We start from the raw sequence: 23,383 nt of genomic DNA on the forward strand, positions 1-23,383 counted from the left end.
TGAAAAGATTGTCAATACTTTGATTTATTGTCAGCCTAATTTTGTTTTGGACAAACTGGAAGGTGCAGTTGTCATCAGAGCATCAGAGATATCTAATCTTTCCTTTCTCACTCGTGTTCTTGTGCTTGTTCTGAGAGAACCAACAGAGATCTATGTATAGCTTAGAACAAGAGCACCCTGGGCCTGAGTCTCACCCTGAATAAGTTCCGACAGCACCAGTGTCGAAAGACGTCCCTGCCCTGATGCTTATCCACTGTGTGATCTTGTGCAAGTCACTGCCTTTCTCCAGGCCTCAGCTTTCTCATCTGTAAAATGGGGATAGCGGGTTTGGTTTTTATCGATTTGGCAACTGAGATCCAGAGGGCGCTTGCCGAAAGCCATCTAGATAATACGTAGTAAAATTCAGAATTTTAAGCTGAGGTCCTGTTCTGTCCAAATCCTTGGCCTGTGCCCCCTGTGCCCCCTGACCTGCTATGCACATGAGCATTGGAGCTCCCTGAAACAGTGGACCCTCGTGAAGTGGTGTTCTGATTATCCTGGTGGTGGTAAGGCTGACCTGAGAAGAAAAGTTGAGTAGCAGAAAAGATCTGGCGTGGAACCTTCCCGTTCTTCAAGACCCCATGCAGGGCAACGTTACAGCTGACTTCCACACAGAATATCTGTCTTTTATTTTATGGCCGTAGCTTTCTGTTTCCTTGGGTTTTCTTTTATTTTAGCCAGACTAGCTCTGTTTCTGGTTCTGCTTTTTAACTTAGCCTTGGGGACTTTTTTTTTGATAGGAACCACTTCATTACTAATGGGTATACTTATAATAAAACGGGATTACCTGGCACAGGCCAGGGCAGCACTAGACATACCGTGGGCGCTCTGCCTGGACTCCCTGTCACACCGAGTCACATGGAGTTCGTGACTCTTCTGTCATGGTTTGTGGCCACTCCCCATTTGGGGACATAACTATTTTTCTTTAGGTTTTGTGTTTCTCTGGCCACCCCTTTTTACACCACCACTTCTAACATAGAAGAGGCTCTTGTATGAATTACAAGAAGGTTATCTGTCCAAAAAGGCACCCTTTCCTGGCTCAGGACCTGCGGGCTGGATTCAGCCACCATCAGACCCTGGCAGCTAGAGGCCACTGTGCAGGATGCAACCCCTACAACCTGACACAGCGGGCCTGGCCGGGTGCACTTGGTGTTGTTACTTTGTTGGACTGCTTGGCACGTTCCTGTTGCCATAAAGGATACCTCTCACTGGTCAGTCATGGCATTCGTATTCAGCTTCTTCAGAAGAAAGGCTTTTCCTGCTGCTGAATCACATGCTCCGTACTTTGTCTCCTTTGATTCCCAGAAGCTGGTTATCCAGTCCTTGTGCCTGTGGGTACCTTATTTATTCTCAGCTGAGATGCATGATGCTTTGCACTTTCCCATAATCCATTTGGATGTCTGAAATTCCTTCCTCCTGACCTCACCTGCCTGAAGCAGAGTGGGCTTCGGGTGCAGGGGCTGCAGCTTGGGGATGACCCAACCCTTCTAGGCTTGGGCTGAATGCCATCCCATGCAGTTGGTTTAAAATTTTTGCTGCTCCAGGTGGCTGTTTGGACTGTATGTCCAAAGGGCTCTGCTCCATGGGGACTTTGCTTTCCTGGTGCAAGCAATTTTATGGAGCTGTCCCCTATCCCTAGGGAGTCATCTTCAGTCTTTGTAAGTTAGTACCATCTTTCTTGAGTGACATTTCCACCCTTCTGCAAAATTCCTCCTGCTTTCCGTCATCTTCTGCCATTTAGACACACGGGCGTGTATCAGCTGGTTGTGTTTTTGTGTCTGTGGCAAAAGAAGCAGCACCTGCCGTATTCTGGGATGTCGGCCTCCACAGCCCTCTCCAAAAAAAGCCCTGTTTCCCCCTTTTCTTTCTCTTCTAGTGTTTCAAGCTCATGACTGATTTTCTGGTAGTTAGATTTCTGTCTCCCACCCCACCTCTACTTCTCTTAATTTCTCTCAGTTAGTGACTAGTTATATTTGGATTCTCTCCATAGAGGAGTTTTTTTTTCTCTATTCTTAGATAAAAATTGCACAAGCCCCATGACTTCAGGTCACAGGTAATACAAGTCCTATAGTTGCTTTAAGTAACAAAGCACAGATTTGATTCAGATTTCAGAATGTCTAGTTCCACACGGTAATCCTGCTCTCCTAAGGTACTCTGTTATTTTTCCCAGTTGTAATGTCTAATATCCTAATACCCTTGGTGTGATTTCTTTTGTCTGGAAGTTGATCCTTATCAGGGTGATTATTGTTTTCCGATTTTATCCATTTGGTCTCTCAGATGATTACTTTTACACGTTCCCCAGCCTTATCCCCATTTCATCCCCTCTAAAACTCTTTCCTACATACTATGGAAGAAAAAAGATAGATTATTTCTTAATGCTATTCAGATTTTTTGGATTTTTCCCCCGTTAACATTATCATTATTAGAATAGATAATAAAAACAGCCAACACTCACTGAGCTCCTATGAGGCAGGCACTGTTGCAAGCATTTTGCATGGACTGAATCCATCTCATCCTCACAACAGCCCAGACAGGCACTGTCATTGTTCCCATTTTACAGTTGGTGAAACTGACATGGAGAGGGTGGTTAAGATGCTTAAGGATACTTGGCAAGTTGTGACTGAACCAGAAGCAGAGCACAAGCAGCTGGAGTTGGTACCCACTCTGCCATACCACCTCTAATCCAGGGAATTTCACAACATGGGCGTCTAAGCTAGAGATATAGATCAGAAAGTCATAAATATACAGGTTATATGTACTTCCAAGGGACTGAGCAGGAAGATGTAGTGAGAGAGAAGAGGGCTAAGCACTGAGGTCCCAGGAGATGCAGACTCAGACGTCAGGCAGAGAACAGCTAGAAGACCGTGGCCTCTCAGAAGCAAAAAGAAGACAATGTTTCAAGAAGTGAGGGACTGTTGTGGAGTGCTGCTGAGAAAAGAGAAAACTGTGTTGAATTTTTGTATTTAGAGACATTGACAAGAACGTTTTCCGTGGAGTTGGGGAGTAGTCGCCAGATTGCTGTGGGTTTAAGAGGCAATGGGAGGTGAAGAAATGAAGACAAGTGGTAAAGACCGTTCTTTCACACAGGGAGTGGGAAAGAGTACAATCCAAAATCTGAAGATGTTCGGAGTCAAGGTGGGGAGGCTATCCTTGCCTCTAGTTTGGAGGAATCCTGTGGGTGAGGATACGATTTGAATCCCCACCTTGGTCCCTGGTGTGGTGCTTCATACATGGTGGAAAATCAAATCACTCTTTCCGTTAATGAAATCTAACTCAGGAAGAGAATTCACAATTTTAGTAGTGCATTTAACAGTCTGTGGTCAGGCCCATTTCAATATACTCACCACAACGTTGTGGCCTGGGTCCAGATCATTAAAAATGGAGTTTGAAAACCAAGGTGTCACTCTTGGTATTGGATTGCCATAAAGTTTGAATTTTGCTGTTGTTTCCAAGATAACCTTTGTGTTATTACTCCTGTGGCAATTCTCTTTTTCTTTGAAGTATTTAGATAATAATCACAACCTTTTCCCTATGGTGGAGAACTTGGACTTAAAAAGAAAAGACCACTGGCTCAAACAAAAATGACTTTATCTCATTTATTGATATTGGTAGATTTTTTTAAAACATTTTTAATTGATTTATAATCATTTTACAATGTTGTGTCAAATGCCAGTGTTCAGCACAATTTTTCAGTCATACATGGACATATACACACTCATTGTCACATTTTTTTTCTCTGTGAGCTACCATAGCATTTCGTGTATATTTCCCTGTGCTATACAGTATAATCTTGTTTATCCATTCTACAATTCTGAAATCCCAGTCTATCCCTTCCCACCCTCCGCCCCCCTGGCAACCACAAGTCTGTATTCTCTGTCTATGAGTCTATTTCTGTCCTGTATTTACGCTTTGTTTTTGTTTGTTGTGGTAGATCTTAAATATAGAAAACAAATATAGAAGTCTTTGGACTGTGAAGGACCTTAGGAATTTTCTATATTGGATTTTGTGTATATTTTAGTTCCTATCTCCAAATCTTTACCGTCTCAGAAGAAAATCAAGAGAACGAATACTTATTTCCCATTGGTCTTCCTCATCTTTTGATAAGATTTGTCTTTCTCTGTCTGAGTGACTTAGTATGACCATCTCCAGGTCCATCCATGTCGCTGCAAGGAGTATCATTTCATTCTTTTTAAGTGTAGGTAGGTTACGTTCCCTTGTTGGAGAGAAGTTGATTAATTTTGAAATTAGGTATAATTAGTCTGCACCATAATGGAAGCTCCTTGAAGACAGACATTCACCTATTTTGTTCGCAGCTCCCTCCCCAGTGCCAAGCACAGAGTCTGTCCAATAAATCCTTGTGAAAGGCCCTCTGAGTAGGGAGCTTGACTGTCTCTAAGGTACAGCTGATTACGTGGGGCTTTTACTAGTAGCTTACTCTGGGCAGCAGACACTAGTGGAGGGGATTCAACTTGATCTTGAGGGATGGTCTAGGAGAAACAGTAGGCTCTTGATGAACTGGTCCTGCTTAACCTGCATTTCCAGACAGGAGGGTCCAGTGTGATTAGTTTGTTCCTATTTCTCAGTTGGAAAATGCCATATGTCATCTCAAGATAAATCTAAAATAATAATCACTTTTGAAATTTGTAGTAAAATGCACATAACTTAAAAGTCTACAGTTCAGTGGAGTTAAGTATGGTCACATTGTGTACAGCCTGTTTCCAGAATGTTTCCATCTTTCAAAACTGAAAGTCCGTAGTCATTAAGCAACAGCTCCCTATTTTCCCTCCCCTGAATTTCTGGTAATCTCCATTTTCCTTCCCCTTTCTGTGAATTTCGCTACTCTAGGTACTTCATGGAAGTGCAATCACTGTTTAGTCTTCTGGTGACTGGCTGATTTTACTTAGCATAATGTCCTCAGGACTCATCAGGACTGTAGAGTGTGTCAAAATTCCATTCCTTTTTAAGGTTGGAAAATAGTTCATTGCGTGTGTTGTGTTCACATTTTGTTTATCCACCATCCATCGAGAGACACTTGGGTTGCTTCCACCTCTTGGCAATTGTGAATAATAATAATGTTGTGAAGGTGGATGTACAAATCTCTCTTCAAGACCATGCTCTCAGTTCTTCTGGGTTGAAGTGGAATTGTTGGATCGTATGGTTATTCTATTTTTAATTTCTTGAGGAACTGCCATACTGTTTTCTGTAAATAATAACTTTTTAAAATAAAAAAATAGCAACTTACCATGTGGTGGTCTTTCCAGGTAGTCGCCTTGTAAGATCATTTATTTATTCCAACAATCCTGCCATTGGTCCTGATGGTCTCAGAAGTCTCTTTTAGCAATGGCTGTGGAGTTTCTACTACTGATTTAGAAGAGCAGAGGCAATAATTTATATCTACATTTATATTACAATTTACAGGCTTTACAGTGATTTTATGGAGAAATTATCATTTATGCTGCACACTGGGCGTCCACGTAGCTGATTTCATTAAACTCTTCCATGAAGTCAGTTGGCCCCCTTCTGGTCTCCTCATGACCAGCTCATCCTGTGTCCAGCCTCCCATCTACACTGATGATCTTATAAAATGCATATCCCAATATTTTCATTCCATGCTTAAATAGCATTCTGCACTCTTTCTTCATGGTGAACATCAAATTCTGAAGCATATGGTGTCTGGAACTTTTGATGTATTACCATACTTGGAATGCCCCATGTGAAATACTCTGAAATGTTTGCACTTTTCATAAGCTCTGCCTTCCTTCTGGCTTTTCTTAGCACCCTTCTTAGTTTTCACAGATGTCTGCTTTCCCTGGAATCATTTCTTTGGCCCCATACCCCCATCCCTTGGTTAGGCATACCTCAACTTACCAGAATTCTGGCACTTGCTACTCTATCTTCTAGCTATTACTCATCTATCAATTTTGAACTCTGTGTGTAAGGACTATGTTTTTTTAATCCCTGTGTTTGGTGCAAAGTAACCACATATACATTTAGGGGCTAGGCAGTGGTTTTCAATGGGAGATCAAGTCTGCACCTCCTTCAGGGACACTTGACAATGTCTGGAGACAGTTTTGGTTGTCACACTGGAGGGATTGTTTCTGGCAATATTCAATGATATTCAGACTCGATATCAGTACAGATTTATGGTTGAACTTATTGTGTTGAGGTTGACATCACTTTGCCTTTAATGAGCTCACTGATTGATTGATCCTATGGATCTCTGTATACATTAAAGATGTAACTAAAATGTTAACTCTTACTGTAGCCATCTGAAATTAAAAAGACAACATGAATCCAGATTTCTTGACTATCTTAAGCATTCATTGACTAAACTCTGCACTCAATCTTTATGAGAAGAGAAGAGAGAATGAGACAGTTACAGGTATCAGCTTTCTAAAGTAGTTTTCAAAGCATTTGGACCCATGAAGATTTTCATTTTAATGCCCCTGCCTCAAATCTACCTCTGTAGCCTTTGGCTATTTCCCTATCTCATCATTCCCTGTAGCACAATCTGGATGAGCCAACATTTGCGTGCCACTTTTCTGTCTAGCATTTGCCTCATGAAAATTGCACACAAAGCAAGAGGCCTAGGAGTGCAAAGAAATTAGAACAGAAGTAAGTAATAAGAAACAGACAATAGACTCAAAGAAAGCTAAATAGCAGGCCTGAGAGAAAGCATTGTATTCTCCTTTTTGTTCATTTTACTTTGCAAGGCAGAAGTGCAGGTAGGGCTGTCTTTTGAGGATGAGTCAAATGTCTAGATTCCACCCACCTCATCATATTTTTGTAAATTAAAGTATAGTCAGTTTACAATGTTGTGTCAGTTTCTGGTGTACGTTACAATGTTTCAGTCCTACCTACCTCATCATTTTTAAACATGATGTACTTGCAAGGCTGGCTGACTTCTAAGGGGTACTGCCTTGAGGGCTCCCTCCCATGTTCCATCAGGCAGTTTCATATATGTTAGCGTGCATGCTCACATGTCTGGCTCTGGGAGTTCTTAATCCATATTTCCAGCATCCCAACCACAGCTGAGCTCATTCTGTTCTCAACATATAGCCAGAAGTTCTGGATTTTCTGAGAAAATATTAAATTTGCTTAATGTTTTAAATAAAGGAAATTCATAAAATATGTAATAGACTATTATCCAGGACCTGAAAACCTATAAATTTCTTCACACAAATAACTACAGAGGATGACTGTACTTCTCTACCTTGTGGCCTGATTTTTTCCCTTTCTTTTCTCTTCTTTAGGCTTTTCCTCCAAATGCCATCACTGTATTTTTTTACTGCAGTTTGGTGACTATATTCTTCACAGTAATCAAATTGGTCAGTTATCGCCTACACCTCATGTTTGATAAAGGAGAACTGATTCAGCAAACGCCCTCCAGAAAGAAAGAAAAGCCAGATAAAGACAAAGAGGCCAACAGTAACCACATAACTAATCACAAAAATCCAAGGTAATGTTTCGAATTAATGCATCAGTTCATAATTCAAATGTTTTAATTTTTATTAAAAATAATTTTCTCATTTTTTGGTTGTTTATGAAAATATACCAGTATAGCTAGACACAAATATATACATTTTTCTTATATTTAAGTGTACACTTAGGCATAAAATTGATGTTGATTAAGATTTAACTGACTATTTAATATGACCTTATACTCTGAAATTCATTTGCTTTAGGCTTAGCCTAGCAAAAGATTTTACTTCAGTATTTTTACTTGCCATTTATTTAAAATTTGTTTTTTGAATTTAAAATTTTAACTTTACCTTTTTTTAAATTGAAACACAGTCAGTTACAATGTGTCAATTTCTGGTGTACAGCACAGTGTCCCAGTCATGCATATATATATGAGTGAATATATATATTCATTTTCATTAAAGGTTATTACAAGATATTGAATATGGTTCCCTGTGGTTATCTTGCCATTTAAATGCTTAGTGCATATGCCAGAGTATTTTCAAAAAGAGCATTTGTGTTTGTTAATATAAAAGTAATACATTACATAGAACTAAAATGTCGAAAGTAATTCTCGTGTGAACATCTGTCACCATTCGTGCTCTTATTTCTGATAATTCCTTAAGAGAGCATGTCTTGTTTTAAAGTAATGTTTATTAGGTCTTAAAAATAAAATTTGTAGACAATGAATTTGACCAAGTAGAATCAAGGGAAAAATTATTTGGGACTAATGTCCAAAGAGCCATGTTCTGTTTGATAATATCACTTCTGTGTTTCTCATGTGGAATTAGCAATAATGGGCAGATAAACCATGGCAAAAAGGAAGAGGCCAGTCGAACCCTTGCCACGCCTCCCCTCCGCTGCAGCTCCAGAGGACAGAGCATAAACTCTCATCACTCTTCTGGGCTCCTGGTCAGTGGTCTGTTTTTCTGTTTCACTCTCTCCATGTTGCTGTAGTGTCGATACCTAGAAGAGAGGTGAGCAAGGCATTCATTGACTTCAGTTTACATACACTGGCTGTAAATACTGGCCCTTGTGTAGAAATGACCAGGGAGGAGCATACGGACCATAAGAGAAACACAATCACGTGCTCAATACACACCCAATCCCTGCTGAGGCTCCCCACTTTCCCTCCCTTCTCCCTTCTCCTGTCTGTCACTCATCTGAATCATCAGATTTGCAGTGTCTTCCCCTGGAGTCAACTCCACCCCTCCACCTTAAATCACACTTATCTCTTGGAAAGTTGGTACATCGCCTTTTTTCTGGATTCACTCTCTCGGGCTGAATTCACTGTAGCATTTTATTTCTCCTTGTTAGTTTCTTAATTACCAAACTCTCTTTTATCACAGCATGGTGGTCTTGGTTGCACATCTACACATGTATATATATGTATTTTTTTGCATTCATTTTTGCTCTCCCTTTTTTTTCGTGGACACCATATTGTCTCTTCTCTATGTGCTATTTAGAAAAACAGTGACTGCTGCTCGGTGTCTGCTGACTGCCTGGAAATGGGCAGGGAGCTGAGTCATATTGATTTCTGTTCTTTCATTTATTTAGGGGCTCCCGGCACAGGAAACAGTGGAAGATCTCAAAGGTAGAGTGCCTGTTCTTTTCTTATTCTTTAATATTTTATCACAGCATTATCCTTGGTGACATGAAAAATGATTTTATACAGTGGAATGCCAGGGAATTCATTCCAAATTGGAACCAGACCGAAGACTGCATAGTTATATTTACCTTCATTTCTTTAGCTCTTCGTTTTATTTATTTCTGCTCGAAATTTGTTTATCGTGCCTGCATTCCGACTGTGATATTGTATTGACTGGATTTCATTGTTCTTTCTCTAGCCTGTGCCTCATTTCAAGCTTATAACAGCAGATGTAAAATAGAATAAATTAATTATAGCACACAGACTTTTTATTGTAGTACTTACATGGAAAAATAGCTGAGGGAATTACAGTGCATTCTGTATGTCTGCATGTCTCTCAAGTTACAAGTTTTGTTTCTAGGATTTTTCTTTTAAATCCTCCCAAACTTCTGTTCTACTTTTTCACTAAGATTTCATTTTCCTGTCTTTTCATTGCCTTCAGAAGACTTAGGAAGCCTGAATAAACCCCTTCCTGTCTCTGCAATTCTATTTTTTGGCGGTACTACTACAAAGAGAAATTTATGCTCTCTTTAAATTTTGAGGCTAGCGTAAAATTTTATTTTCTGGAAAGCAGCTGCAATTAGCACCATGGTCCTGAAAACCTACAATGAAGTTTCTTTTTTCATCACTCAGCTAAATTCCATTAGTATACTATATTAATATAATATCATTATTATCAATATAATAACATAAAAGATCATCCACATTGTTTTTTCTATGTTGCTACTGAAATGAAACGTACATTAGTTAGATTTCAAATATTTTAGTTACGCACAGGATTTCACACATTATTTTGTCCATTTTGACACACACAGTTTTCCTTGTATTAAACTGTATATTCTTCCAGAGCAGGTGTCCTGTTGCTATCAACACCCTCACATTATTTACCTCCTTTCAATGTCTGTTCTGGCCTTTAATTTCATCATTCCAATTAAAACCATTCCTTCCTTCCTTGTGTTGGGGATTGCAGTAGAGGTTTTGCATAGATCATTTCACTCTGAGTCATAATGAAATGAAAAATGTCTAGGTGACTTATGCAATGTTTTTTCAGCAACACTGCACTAGAGCAATTTTTTTTCTTGGACCAGTCTCATAACATACTACCCTAGCATCTAGTTCTTATTGTTAAAAGGCACAGTGGCTTTACTTTTTAACCACTCTATTGAGACATCATTCAGATGCCATGCAATTCACTTACTGTCAGTGGCTTTTAGTATAGTCACAGAGTTGTGTATACATTATCACGATCAATTTTAAAATACTTTCATCACCTTGAAAGGCAAGCCCACACCACTTAGCCATCACCACTCAACCTCCCATCTCTCCCAGCCCTAGGCAACCACTAATGCTCTTTCTGTCTCTATAGATTTGCCTATTCTGGACATTTCATATAACTGGAATCATATCACATGTGGTCTTTTGTGACTAGCCTAATGTTTTCAAGGTTCATCTATGTTGTAGCTTGTATCAGTACTTTATTTCTTTTATTGCCAAATAATATTTCATTAAATGGATATACCACATTTTATTTATTCAGGTATCAGTCGATGATCATTTGTGTTGTTGGAACTTTTGGGCTATTATGACTGATGCTGCAGTGAACATTCATGTGCAGATTTTTGTGTGGACATGTGTTTTCATTTTCTTGAATGTACTTCCAGGAGTGGAATTGCCAGGTCATTTAGTAACTCTGTGTTTAACCATTTGAGGAATGGCCAGACTGTTTTAGAAAGCAGGTGTATCCCTTTAAATTCCTACCATCTGTATATGGGTCACAGTTTCCCCATGTCTTTGATAACACTTATTACTGTCCATGTCTCTTTAGGGTCAGGGTCAGGGTTAGGGTCAAACAGGGTCTTTTGACTACAGCAGGGTAGAGCAGGGTCCCTCGATTCTTTCTACCAGAGTGCTTCTGAAGACAGAGGAGGGCAAGTAAATACTCCTTCCTGTACCTACTCCAAACCGTCACTTCCTGACACCTGCAGGTCATAGGCTGGGTCCACCTACGGCAAGAGTTAATTTGAAAAATGCATGTTATGTCTTATTTTTTTTCATTCTTTTTCATAATATTCCCATTCATTTTAATAATTGTGACATTTTATATTACCTCAAGTTGTATTATTTATTTTCTTTCTGCCAATATTAGAGTAAATGAGATGTTGCTTATCCTGTTTCTCTTGGGACCTTGTAGACCCTCAGACACTGCACCCCTCATGCCCCCAGAGAAGACACTTCCTGATAGAAGAGAAGGAAGAACTGGAGGCATTTATTGTTTGAATGACCACAAGGCTAGTGGAGAAAGAAAACCCACATGAAGACGCCAAGGTTTCAAGCTTAAGAGGCTTAGGGGATGCTCGGGTCTTAAGGAAGTTGAGAGAAGGACAGAGCTCACTCGTAGTCACCACCATCAGTAAACACTGCTTTGCAGATGAAACTTAAAATGTTCTGAAAATAGATGAATCACATCAGAAGCATGGGGTTATTACTGTCCACGGGTCAAGGCACCAACAAGCCCATTGCCCGTCTTTGGGCTGGTGCTTTCTGAGTCCAACCTTTTGGGTCCTCATGGCAGCCTTAAGAGGTTGGCATAATTATCCCCATTTTGCAGATAAGGAAATTGAGGCCAAGAACAGTGGTTCTCAACTGAGGGAATCTGTTCCCTAGGGGATGTCTGACAGTGTCTGGAGGCATTTTTCATTGTCCTGACTGAGGGTAGAGTTGCCACCAGCATCACCCGAGTGGGTGGAGGCCAGGGATGCTGTGAAACATCCTGCAATGCACACGACAGCCCCCATGACAGAGAATTATCTGGTCCAAAATGTCAATAGTGTCACATCTGGGAAATCTTGGTGTGGAAGGATTACATTACTTAGCCAAGGTAATGAAGCTGCCGTAGGTGGACTCAGCCTATGACCCTCTGGGTCAGGAAGCAGCGGTTTGGAGCAGGGAGGAAGGAGTATTTATCTCCTCGCTCTCCTCTGTCTTCAGGGCACCTTGGTAGAAGGAACTGAGACCCTGCTCTACCCTGCTGTAGTCAAAAGACCCTCTTTGACTCTAGTACAAATTCTGGGCATAACTCTCCCACCTAGAATCTTCTTCCTCCTACCTTACTTTTTTTTTTTTTTTGACGTATGTAGTCATCTTTATTATAATTTATGAATACATTAGAAACTGACATGGATCTCTTCAAGAAGACATCTAGGTTCTCATGGGCATCTACTTTCCATTCATTGATAGAAAATCCACTTTACCTGAGATGATAAAAAAAAGGCCAACTAATACATTAATTGTTATTATGACACGTTTCCAACTCATAGGAAACCTGGAAGGATCTCTGAACCTCCCAGGCCAAGAGACTGCTGTCTTAACAGACCTGCCCACACTCAAGCGTCTTCTGGAATTCCTTATAAACGTCAAAGGTCACCCGACCAACAACATTCTGTTACTCTGCTGATTTTTAAGGTGCCGTTGCAGGGTTAAACGTTGTGCCCGAACTTAACATTTGTAAACAGTCGAGTCTTACCTTCCCCAGAATAGTGTATTTCTCACCTGACCAACCCTCCCTGCCAAGTAAAGGGCCCCAAAGCATTAAGTGTTAACTGCAGAGTTAGGGGAGGTGCCTCTTCTGTCCCCAGGTCGAGTTATTTGGAATCCCGAGCGAATGCTGCTCCACAGACCTAGGGCAGCGGTCCTTCCCCAAAAGCCTCCCCTACTTATTTCAAAGATGAGCATTTAATGACATTTGTGGCTGGTGTTTATTTTTATTTATTTATTTACTTTAAAGAAAAAGAAGGAAAGAGAGAAACATTTTATTAATTTTTTTCTCTGGGCCAGGGGTGGGTAATTAGGTTTATTTATTTATTTAATGGAGAGACTGGGAATTGAACCCAGGACCTTGTGCATGCTTAGCATGTGTTCTACCACTGAGCTGTACCCTGCCCCCTGGGTGTTATTGTTTTGTTTTGTTGTCCTTAGGCCTTGCTCTGGGACATTCTTCCTCCATTTGGGATGCTCATCAAGTTGCCCTTGTGTCTGTTTCAGGTGTCATTCTGTCGGAGGATCAGCCCAGAGCACCAGTGCCATCTACCTCACCTGGCATCAGAACGGAAAGCTTACCTGTTTCTAAAGCCAATGCGCAAGAAACCACGACCACACCGGCAAGGCCAGTGATGCCAGTCATGGCAGAACGGTGCATCGGTGATCAAGGGAAGGGACGGCCCCCTTTCCACCACAGATCCGAGGGTGGCTTAGTGGATAAAGAAGCCTTGAGGAAGTCACCACACCTGTCTCTGTCTCAGTACGACTTACTGGAGACCGATGTTTCTTTCCAGCCTTGGGGGAGTGAGAATTCAGTCCTGATGCCAGATCCTGGACATCACACCCGGGGCTCCATACGGGAGCATATGCAGAGCCAGGCGTCTCAGGACAGCCTGAGCAGCAGCTGCCCCCGGTGTGACACCGTTATCGCCAAACCTGTGCGGGATGCTGCGGCTGCTTCCCAGCAGGTAGACCGGCCCATGAGCCAGGACGTGGACCACTCAGATAGTGAGGTCGCCGTCACTCTGATAGACACTTCTCAGCCTGGAGACCCGCTGAGTCTGCACGAACCCATTAAGATTGTCATCACCATGAGCAGTACCCAGAACTCCATGACAGATTTGGAGAGCTCGCTCCACCTGAAGGTGATTGGCACCGAGGGAACTGGTTTAGAGTCCGATGCACAGCCAGCTACCCCAGGGGTGGCCGGTCCTCCAAACGTGGAGCAGATGAGAATTCCTGTCATCACTCTGGAGCTGTCTGAGGATGGAGGAGGAGGCATTGTGTGTCCTGAAGGCACTGGCGGGGACAGGACTCCAGAGAGACTGATGGCAGAACCCCCCTCCAATCAGTGTTCTGGCTATGAATCTGGGGAGGGGGGCAATGCCACCAAGGACTGCAGTCCTTCGCCAAGAGACCACAGTGCGACAACCCCTCCACCCACAACTAATGTGGTCTTGGACTCTCCGGGGGCGGTGGAAGGCCAGGCCACCCTCGACCCATCATCTTGTAGAACCGGCCATGAAAAGAGACACGCCCGGGTCCTCAGTGTAGACAGTGGAACAGATGTCTTGAGCAAAAGTTCCGCAGACATCATTACTGATAAAGAGAAAACTATACCAACTTCCAAATCTGACCTAGAGGCCAAGGAAGGACAAATGCCAAATGAATCCAACTTCCTGGAATTTGTCTCCCTGTTAGAATCAATTAATACTTCCAAAGGGGTGGCATCCGACCAAGGGAGTGAGCCAGCAGAGCAGACCAAAGACAGCGGGCTTCTCGGAGGTATGATTCCACAGCACTTCTGTCCTGATGGTACAAAGATGGCGATGCGTTGCTTTGTTATCTGCCTTCTGGGATTTGATTTCGCAAACAGTGGGACAACTGTTGGGTAATTGTTTGCCGCTTGGTGTTGTCCCTGACATTGGTTGAGCGTGCTGATGCTAAGCTGTATATGAGTATTGATTGCAACTGGCTTCCTCCACCAGGAGATTTAAGGCATAGTCATGAAGATTTGGCTTCCCTAGAAAGCAGGAATATGTATTTCTAAGGAAATAAGCAAGTGTATTTTACCACCTTCAATAGATGCTGCTTCCTTTCTAGAATAGATGCATTCTGGGAAAACTGCCCGTAAAACAAATTTCTGTGAAATGAATCCACTTTTCTGTTGAATTCCGTTATGAAATCCATTACAAAATCCTGTAAGCATGATTTCCGAATTATCTCAAGCTATAAACATAATTATAACAAATACACAGCTCTTAATTTATGCCAGGCACTGTCCTAAGCACTTTACAAATATTAACAGGAGTGAACATCTATGGTGGTTTGTCTGAGAAGGTCCTCATTAACACTTGTTTTGCCAACATAATTGTTTTTCTAAATTTTTTGGGGGGTGCATAATTAGGTTTATTTCTGTATCTATTTATTTTTAATGTAGGCACTGGGGATTGAACCCAGGACCTTGTGCATGCTAAGCACACACTCTGCCACTGAGCTCTACCTTCCCCTCCACCAACATAATTGTTCATAGCACCACCTTTCACTCTCAAAAGTGTTCCCAGTTGGAACAATAAATTATATAGTTACTCTCATAGTCACTCATTTATCCTCCTATGTTTTGGGTCCTCTTAACTTTCCTTTCTGCAGATGGTTTTCACTAACTTTCCCAGGTTAGTCTAGTCTAGGAAGTACCAGAATGGAGCTTTGATCCTGGGCAGTCTTGCACCAGAGTCAATGCTTATGAATAATAAACTCTATTTCCTGTATGAATATAATATTCGTTTGGTTTCAGGTTGCTTAATATCTCTGGGCTCAGCCTCCTCACTGGCAAAGGATGTTCCGGGACTAGAGTTTTCACAAGGTCTTTTAACTTTGTGTCCACAGTTCTGTGGTTTTTGTGGACATGATTTCTGCGTAGATCCCTGATGAGACAGTGTCTATGTGGTGGGATTGCTTGCAGGAAGTTGTGGTTCACATGGCACGCGGTTCGTTTTCTTTGCTGTGGGTTGTAGCATTTTTGGTGCTAGGCTGTTCTCTGCTCCCCTGGACAGTCAGGGGCCCCTTTGGCTCCACACTGGCAGCTCAGCAATTTGCTCTTTTTAAAATTTTTTTTGTTTTCCTGATGCTCTGCCAGAAGGATTGCCCTGGTGGCTGACTGGTCCACTCTTGCCTAAAAATTCATTCCGTTTGAATATTTAAATTATATCAAGTGAATGTATTCTTCATTTTATTGTGTCTTGATCTCCAAGATTTTGCATATAGAGTAACAAGAACAGGAGAGATTCAATTAAACTTTTTAACAAACACATGCAGTACAAGAAGGCATTGGTTGCTTCAAGATACACATCTTTCTTTTTTTTTTATTATAGTTGGTTTACAATGCTGTGTTAATTTCTAGTGTGCAACATAGTGATTCAATTATATATATATTCCTTTTCATTATAGGCTATTACAAGTATTGAATATAGTTCCTTGTGCTATACAGTAGGACCTTGTTTATCTGTTTTATATATAATAGTTTGTATCTGCAAATCCATAACTCCTAATTTATCCCTTCTCACCCCTTTCCCCCTGGTAACCATAAGTTTGTTTTCTACATCTGTGGTTCTGTTCCTGTTTTGTAAATAAGTTCATTTATGTTATGTTTTTAGATTCCACATATAAGTGATATCACATGATATTTTTCTTTCTCTTTCTGGCTTACCTCACTCACTTAGGAGATACACTTCTTTCTGATTTAAGATTTGGATGTTCACCACCTAATTAATATAAAGATTCATGCATCTAGACCAGCACTGTCTAATAGAACTTTCTGCAGCGATGGAATTATCCCATAGCTGCTGCCAGTGCAGTAGCCACTAGCCACGTGTAGCTATTAAATACTTAAAATGGGATTGTGCAACTGAGAAATGGAATTTTTTATTTTATTGAATTTTACTCGATTTTAATAGCCACATATGGCTCCTGGCGACTGTATTGGACAGCACTGATCCAGACAATGTGTGTCTTCCCGCGAAGCTGTATGCATGGTGGACTGAGTGCTGGGCTTTAGAACCTGGTAGCCCAGGGCCAAGTTTTGGATTTGCAGTGCCAGCTGGGTGAGCTTGGGCAACTCACCAAATCCATCTGGGTCACAGTTTCTTCAATAAAGCAAGAACAATAATATGTTACAGATTTGCTCTGAGGAGTCAATTAGGAAAATATGTGCAAAGTCTTGCTACTTGATCCATCTCAGACTTCTACTCTGATTTCCCCCTCAGGCTATATGTGAGGTTTATTTGGTCTGTCTACTTAAGTTTCTGCTCTTAAATTTTGCAGCCAGCCACGTTCAATCAGAACAGCGTTAGATCAGAAACCTAGGGGGCGTGCAAAGAAGTGGAGATGCTATGAGGTTTGGTATAGAAAGGAACAGGCGTGGTTGTCGAGAGCCTGCAGGTACAGCAGGGAGAGAGGAGGTGGAGTGGATTATATGCCTATTCCAGGAAAGGACAGAAGTTTTCTGTTTAAATTTATTTATTTTTGATGGTGGGGGAGGTAGTTAGGTTTATTTATTTATTTATTTACTGGAGGGACTAGAGAGTGAACGCAGGACCGCATGCGTGCTAAGCACGCACTCTACCACTGAGCTATATCCTCCCCCCTTTGTTTACATTTTTTTTTAAATTATCAAACATCTGCTCTTCTTATTGTCCTATGATTTACCCACCTCCCCCCCTATTTTTATTGAAGTTTAGTTGATTGGCAATATTATATTAGTTTCAGGTATACAACAGAGTGATGCATAATTTTTAAAGATTATACTCCATTTATAGTTATTATAAAATATCGGGTAGGTTCCCTGTGCTGTACAATATATCCTTGTAGCTTATTTATTTTAAGCATAGTAATTTGTACCTCTTAATCCCCTACTCCTTTCTTGTCCCTCCCCTTCCCAGTGGTAACCTAACACTAATGTGTTCTCTCTATCTGTGAGTCTGTTTCTGTTTTGTTATATTCACTAGTTTAATTTTTTTTGATTCCATATATAAGTAATAACATACGGTATTTGTCTTTCTCTGTCTGACTTATTTCGCTAAGCATAATAGCTCCAAGTCCATCCATGTTGCTGCAAATGGCAAAATTTCATTCTTTTTATGACTAAATAGTCGTATTCCATTGTAAATATATATATATACCACATCTTCTTTATCCAGTCTTCTCCTGATGGACACTTAGGTTGCTTCCATTATCTTGGCTATTGCAGATAATGCTGCTATGAATATTGGGGTGCATGTATCTTTTCCAATTCGTGTTTTTGTTTTCTTCAGATGTATGCCCAGGAGTAGAATTGCTGGATCATATGGTAGTTCTATTTTTAGTTCTTTGAGGAACCTTCATACTGTTTTCCATAGTGGCTGCACCAGTTTACATTCCCACCAGCAGTGTAGGAGGGTTCTCTTTTCTCTACACTCTCACCAGCTTTTGTTATTTGTAGATTTTTTAATGATAGCCATTCTGAGGTGCGAGGTGACATTGTGGTTTTGATTTGCAGTTGCCTGATAATTAGCCATGTTGAGCATCTTTCCTGTGCCTGTTAGCTATCTGTATGTCTTCTTTGGAAAAATGTCTATTCAGGTCTTCTGCCCATTTTTTAATCAGGCTGTTTTTTTTTTTTTTTTTTTGATATTGGTTTGTATAAGTTGTTTATGTATTTTGGATATTAACCCCTTATCAATCATATCATTTGCAAATATTTTCTCCTATTGATTAGATTGTCATTTTGTTTTGACGATGGTTTCCTTTGCTGGACAAAAGTTTTTAAGTTTAAATAAGTCCCATTTGTTTATTTTTGCTTTTGTTCCCTTTGCCTCAGGAAGCAGGTCCAAACAATAATGCTACAGTTTCTGTCAGAGTGTTCTGCCTGTGTTTTCTTCTAGGAGTTTTTTTGTTTCTGATCTTATACTTAGGTCTTTAATCCATTTGGAGTTTATTTTTATACATGGTGTGAGGAAATGTTCTAATCTCATTCTTTTGCATGTAGTTGTCCAATTTTCCCAGCACTACTTGTTGAAAAGACTGTCTTTTCCCCATTGTATATTCTTGCCTCTTTTGTCATAATTGACCGTAAGTGCGTTGGTTTATTTTTGGGCTCTCTATTCTGTTCCATTGATCCGTCTGTCTGTTTTTGTGCCAGTACCATGCTGTTCTGATCACTGTAGCTTTGTAGTATATTCAGTCTGAAGTCAGGGAGTGTGATACTTCCAGCTTAGCTCTTTTTTCTCAAGATTGCTTTGGCTACTCAGGGTCCCCTGTGGTTCCATACAAGTTTTAGGATTATCTGTTCTAGTTCTGTGAAAAATGTTATGGATGTTTTGATAGCGATTGTATTAAATCTGTAGATTGTTTTGGGTAGTATGGACATCCAGCACTTGAGTGTGGGCTATCCTTCCATTTCTTTGTATCGTCTTCAGTTGCCTGTATCTTTCTTTCTTTTTTTTTTTTTTTTTAGTTTTATAGATTTTTAGTTTATACATTTTTAGCTCTTTCACCTCCTTGTTTAAGTTTATTTCCAGGCATTTTTATTCTTTTTGATGTGATTCTTGCTTTCTCTTTCCGACAAATCATTATTAGTGTATAGAAAAGCAAAAGATTTCTTATAGTAATCTTGTATCCTGCAATTTTTCTGAATTCATCTATTAGTTCAAATAGTTTTTTGGTCGCGACTTCAGGGCTTTTATATATTGTTTCTTGTAATCTGCAAATAATGACAGTTTTCCTTTTTAACTTCTGATTTGCATGTCTTTTACTTCTTTTTTTGTGTAGGATTGCTGTGGCTAGGACCTCCAGGACTATGTTAAATAGAAGTGGCAAGAGTGGGCATCCTTGTCCTGTTCCTGATTTTAGAGGAAAAGCTTTCAGTCATAAACTTCTTTCTTAGAACTGCTGTTGCTGCATCTGATAGATTTTGGCAAGGTTTTAAATTTTCATTTGTCACAAAGTATTTTCTGATTTCCTCTTTGATTTCTTTATTTTATTCAAAGCATGTTGCTTAGTCTCCTAGCGTTTTTTTTTTTTTTTTTCATTTTTTCTTTTTGTAATTGATTTCTGGTTTCACACTGTTGTGGTTGGAATGAATGTTTGATATAACTTCTGTTCTCTTAAGTTTGTTGAGTCTTGTTTTGTGGCCTAGCCTGTGATCTATCCTGGAGAACATTCCATGTGCACTTGAAAAAAATGTGTATTCTCCTGTTTTAGGATGTAATATCCTATAGATAGATATAGATATCTTACAGATACCCGACTGGTCTTATGTGTCATTTAAGACCACTGTTTCCTTATTGATTTTCTGTCTGGATGATTGACTGTCCATTGATTTAAGTGGACTGTTAAAATCCCTTACTATTATTGTATTGTTGTCAATTTCTCCCTTTATATCTGTTAATATTTATTTACTGTTAATATTTATCTCTTATATCTGTTAATATTTCTTTACACATTTATGTGCTCCTGTAGTAGGTGCATATATGTTAACAAATGTTATATCCTCTTTTATTAAAATTAATCTTCTTATCATTATATAATGCCCTTCTTTGTTTTTTGTCACAGACTTTGTTTTAAAGTCTATCTTGTCTGATATGAGTATGGCCACTCCAGCTTTCTCATCATTTCCATTTGCATGGGCTATCTTTTTCCATCCCTTCTCTTTCAGTCTATGTGTGTCTTTACCTCTGAAGTGAGTCTTTTGTAAGCAGCATGTAGTTGGGTCTTGTCTTTTCGTACAATCAGCCATCCTATATCTTTGATTTGAGCATTTAGTCCATTGACATTTAAAGTGATTATTGATAGATGTGTACTTTTTGCCATTTTCTTACTTGTTTTCCAGTTGTTTTTGTAGTTCTTCTCTGTTCTTTCCTTTGTCCTTTAGTCTCCTCCTCTGTGGTTTGGTTATCTGCTTTAGTGGTATGCTAGTGTTCCCTTCTAGTTTTTGTGTATCTATTGTAGGTTTTTGATTTGTGGTTGACCTATAACTATATCTGCTTGTTTTAAACTGATAGTCATTTAAGTTCAAACACATTCTTAAAGTTCTACATTTTTTACTCCCATCCCTGATGTTTTGTGTTTTTGATGTGATATTTTACATCTTCATGTTTATCCCTTAACTATTTATTGTAGTTACAGTTGATATTACAGTTTTTGTCTTTTAATCTTTGTACTAATTTATTTAAGTGGTTTATCCACAGTCTTTACTATATATTTCCCTTTATAAATGAGGCTTTTCCTTTCCTATAAATGCTTTCTTCATCTTGTAGCCTTTTCTTTTCTACTAAAAGAAGACCCTTAAGCATTTCCTTTAGGGTAGGTTTAGTATTGTTGAACTCTTTCTTATTTTGCTTGCCTGAGAGGTTCTCTCTCCTTCAATTCTGAATGACAAACTTGCTGCATAGGGTCTCGTAGGTTTTAGCTTTTTCCCTTTTAGCACTTTATATACATCATGTGACTCCCTTCTGGCCTGCAAAGTGTCTGCAGAAAAATCAGCTGATAGCCTTACGGGGGTCTCCTTGTATGCGAGTCTTTGTTTTGCTCTTGCTGCCTTTAGAATTCTCTATCTTAAACTTTTCCATTTTAATTATGACATGTCTTGCTGTATGTCTGTTTGGGTTCATCTTGTTTGGGACGCTCTGCTTCCCAGGCCTGGATATCTGTTTCCTTCTTCAGGTTTGGGAAGTTTTCAGCTATACATTCATCAAATACATTTTAGACTCTTTTTCTCTGTTCTCTGTCTCTTCTCCTTCTAGGAACCCTATAATGTGAATGTTAGTTTGCTTGATATTGTCCCAGAGGTCCCTTAAACATTTCTTGTCTTTTAAAATTTTCTTTTCTTTTTGTTTTTCTGATTGGGTGATGTCTATCCATTATTCTATCTTCTAGATCACTTACACGTTTATCTGTATCATCTACTCTGCTGTTAATTCCTTATGGTGTGTTTTTCATTTCAGTTTTTGTATTCTTTAGCTATGATGGTTCTTATTTATATTTTCTAGTTCTTCATTAAAATTATCACTGCTTTCTCCATTCTTTTCCCTAGTTCTGTTAGCATTCTTATTACTAATGCTCTGAAACTCTAATCTGGTAAATTATTTATCTCTGTTTCACTAGTTTGTTCAGGAGTTTTTTCTTCTTTTTCTTCTTTTTCATTTGAGACAAATTTCTCTGTCTTCTCATTTTGTTGAACTTTCTCTGTCTCTACGACATCAGGTGAAACAGTTACCTATCCCAGTCCTGAACACGTGTCCTTCCAGGTGTGAGAGCATCCCTGTGCAATCTGTGTGTGCCCAGTGGCTCTGGTGGGAGAGCTGGATCTGACGTGAGCATGAGTCATGACTTTCCACAGGGTGTTCTGGCAACTGTCACCATGGTGGCAGGTGGGACTGGAGATGGAGCGTCTAGAGCCAGAGCCAGGTGGCAGCCAGGGCTTCTCTTGTGCATGGTGACTGACACTTCCCTTTTAGAGGCAGGGTAGGGTCCCAAATGGCTGGAGCAGAAGCCTTGCGGGTTGGGTACAAACAAGCTGGTTTCATTTCTTTTAAGTGTGCACTCTCTTCGCTCCTAGCATCAGCACCTTGCCCTGGAGGGGAGTAGTGCTGGAGCAAGCGGGGAAGGGCTAGAGTGGGCGCTTTAATGTGGGTGGCGCACGCCCTGGAGTGATCCCAACATGCCAGTCAGAGCTTGAGACAGCTCCTGACTTGCCTCCTTGAGAGCCAGCAACGGCCACCCTCATCGCCTTCCAGATGCCGTCCCAGGTCTAACCCATTTTCATCCCTCACACCTGAGTACTCTCCCCGGCGATGGCAGTCCTTGCCCTAGTGTGGAGCTGCACCGGAGCAAGAGGACTTGGAACATGTGCTCGGCATGTGCTAGGGCACGTGCTGTGGTGGCCAGGGCAAACCTCCAGAGTCCCGGGCAGTTCCGATCTGCTGCCTCCACCTTGTTTCAGGAGTAAGCGAGCATTTGTGCACTCTTCATGAGTGGAATCTAGGCTTCTTACAGCCCCACTCTCAGTCCCACTGCTATTCTAAGCAGCTAAGCAGACTTGTCTTCCTGGTGTCGGACCCCAGGGCTCAGGCACCCAATATGCAGTTAGAACCACTCACTCCCCAGGGAGGGTCTCCCAGTCTGTGCAGTCCCACCCTCTTTGTGTCCCCTCCCAGGGGCACAGGTCCTAGCCTGATCTCTCCTCTTCCCTTCCTACCCAACTCTGTGTGGGTCTTTCTTCCAGCCTTGGTTGTGCAGGAGTCAGTCTGCCAGTCTCCAGTTTGTTTTCAGTGGGAAGCCTTCCACATGGAGATGTGTTTTTGATGTGTTCAAGGGGGAGGTGAGCTCCACATCCTTCTACCCCTCCATTTTGGTCTCTTCTCCCCAGACGTTTTTAATGGAAGGATAAAAGAGAAGGACAATATGTCCTTTAATTCTGGGAAGGTAGTCAGTGTCAAAGGTGGCAAATTAGACGGTTTTTCAATGATGTCTTATATCTTTGAGATGGCTATTATCCCTTTGTTCCTCTGGCACTAAATAATAATTTATTACTTATTGTAATCTAAAAAACCAGTTTGGGAGTACACTTATAAAACAACATGGGAGTGTTTGATAATGTTAACAGCCTAGGGAATGTCCCCTAATCCTCTTATTGCTTGAGAGTGAAACAGGATTAGAGCTTGG

At 40.5% G+C, this 23,383-nt stretch overlaps 1 protein-coding gene across 6 annotated transcripts in view; it reads left to right on the top strand.

Annotated features, from left to right (window-relative positions):
• LOC105066695 (pecanex 2) overlaps positions 1–23,383 on the top strand; it is a 271,254-nt gene that overhangs the window by 20,635 nt on the left and 227,236 nt on the right. For 5 of the 6 annotated variants that reach the window (XR_012509907.1, XM_074373145.1, XM_045514586.2 and 2 more), the window contains exons 2-5: positions 7,293–7,498; positions 8,292–8,412; positions 9,058–9,094; positions 13,190–14,470. Coding sequence is in view for 5 of the 6 variants with exons in the window: in XM_074373145.1 (XP_074229246.1) it covers positions 7,389–7,498; positions 8,292–8,412; positions 9,058–9,094; positions 13,190–14,470 (1,549 nt within the window). In the remaining variant the exon portion in view is untranslated. Of the gene's footprint in view, positions 1–7,292; positions 7,499–8,291; positions 8,413–9,057; positions 9,095–13,189; positions 14,471–23,383 lie in introns of those variants that run through there. The other variant, XM_045514587.2, reaches the window with a different exon arrangement.

Source organism: Camelus bactrianus, chromosome 11 (assembly GCF_048773025.1).
Source record: "Camelus bactrianus isolate YW-2024 breed Bactrian camel chromosome 11, ASM4877302v1, whole genome shotgun sequence".
In the NCBI taxonomy this organism is placed as follows: Eukaryota; Metazoa; Chordata; class Mammalia; order Artiodactyla; family Camelidae; genus Camelus; species Camelus bactrianus.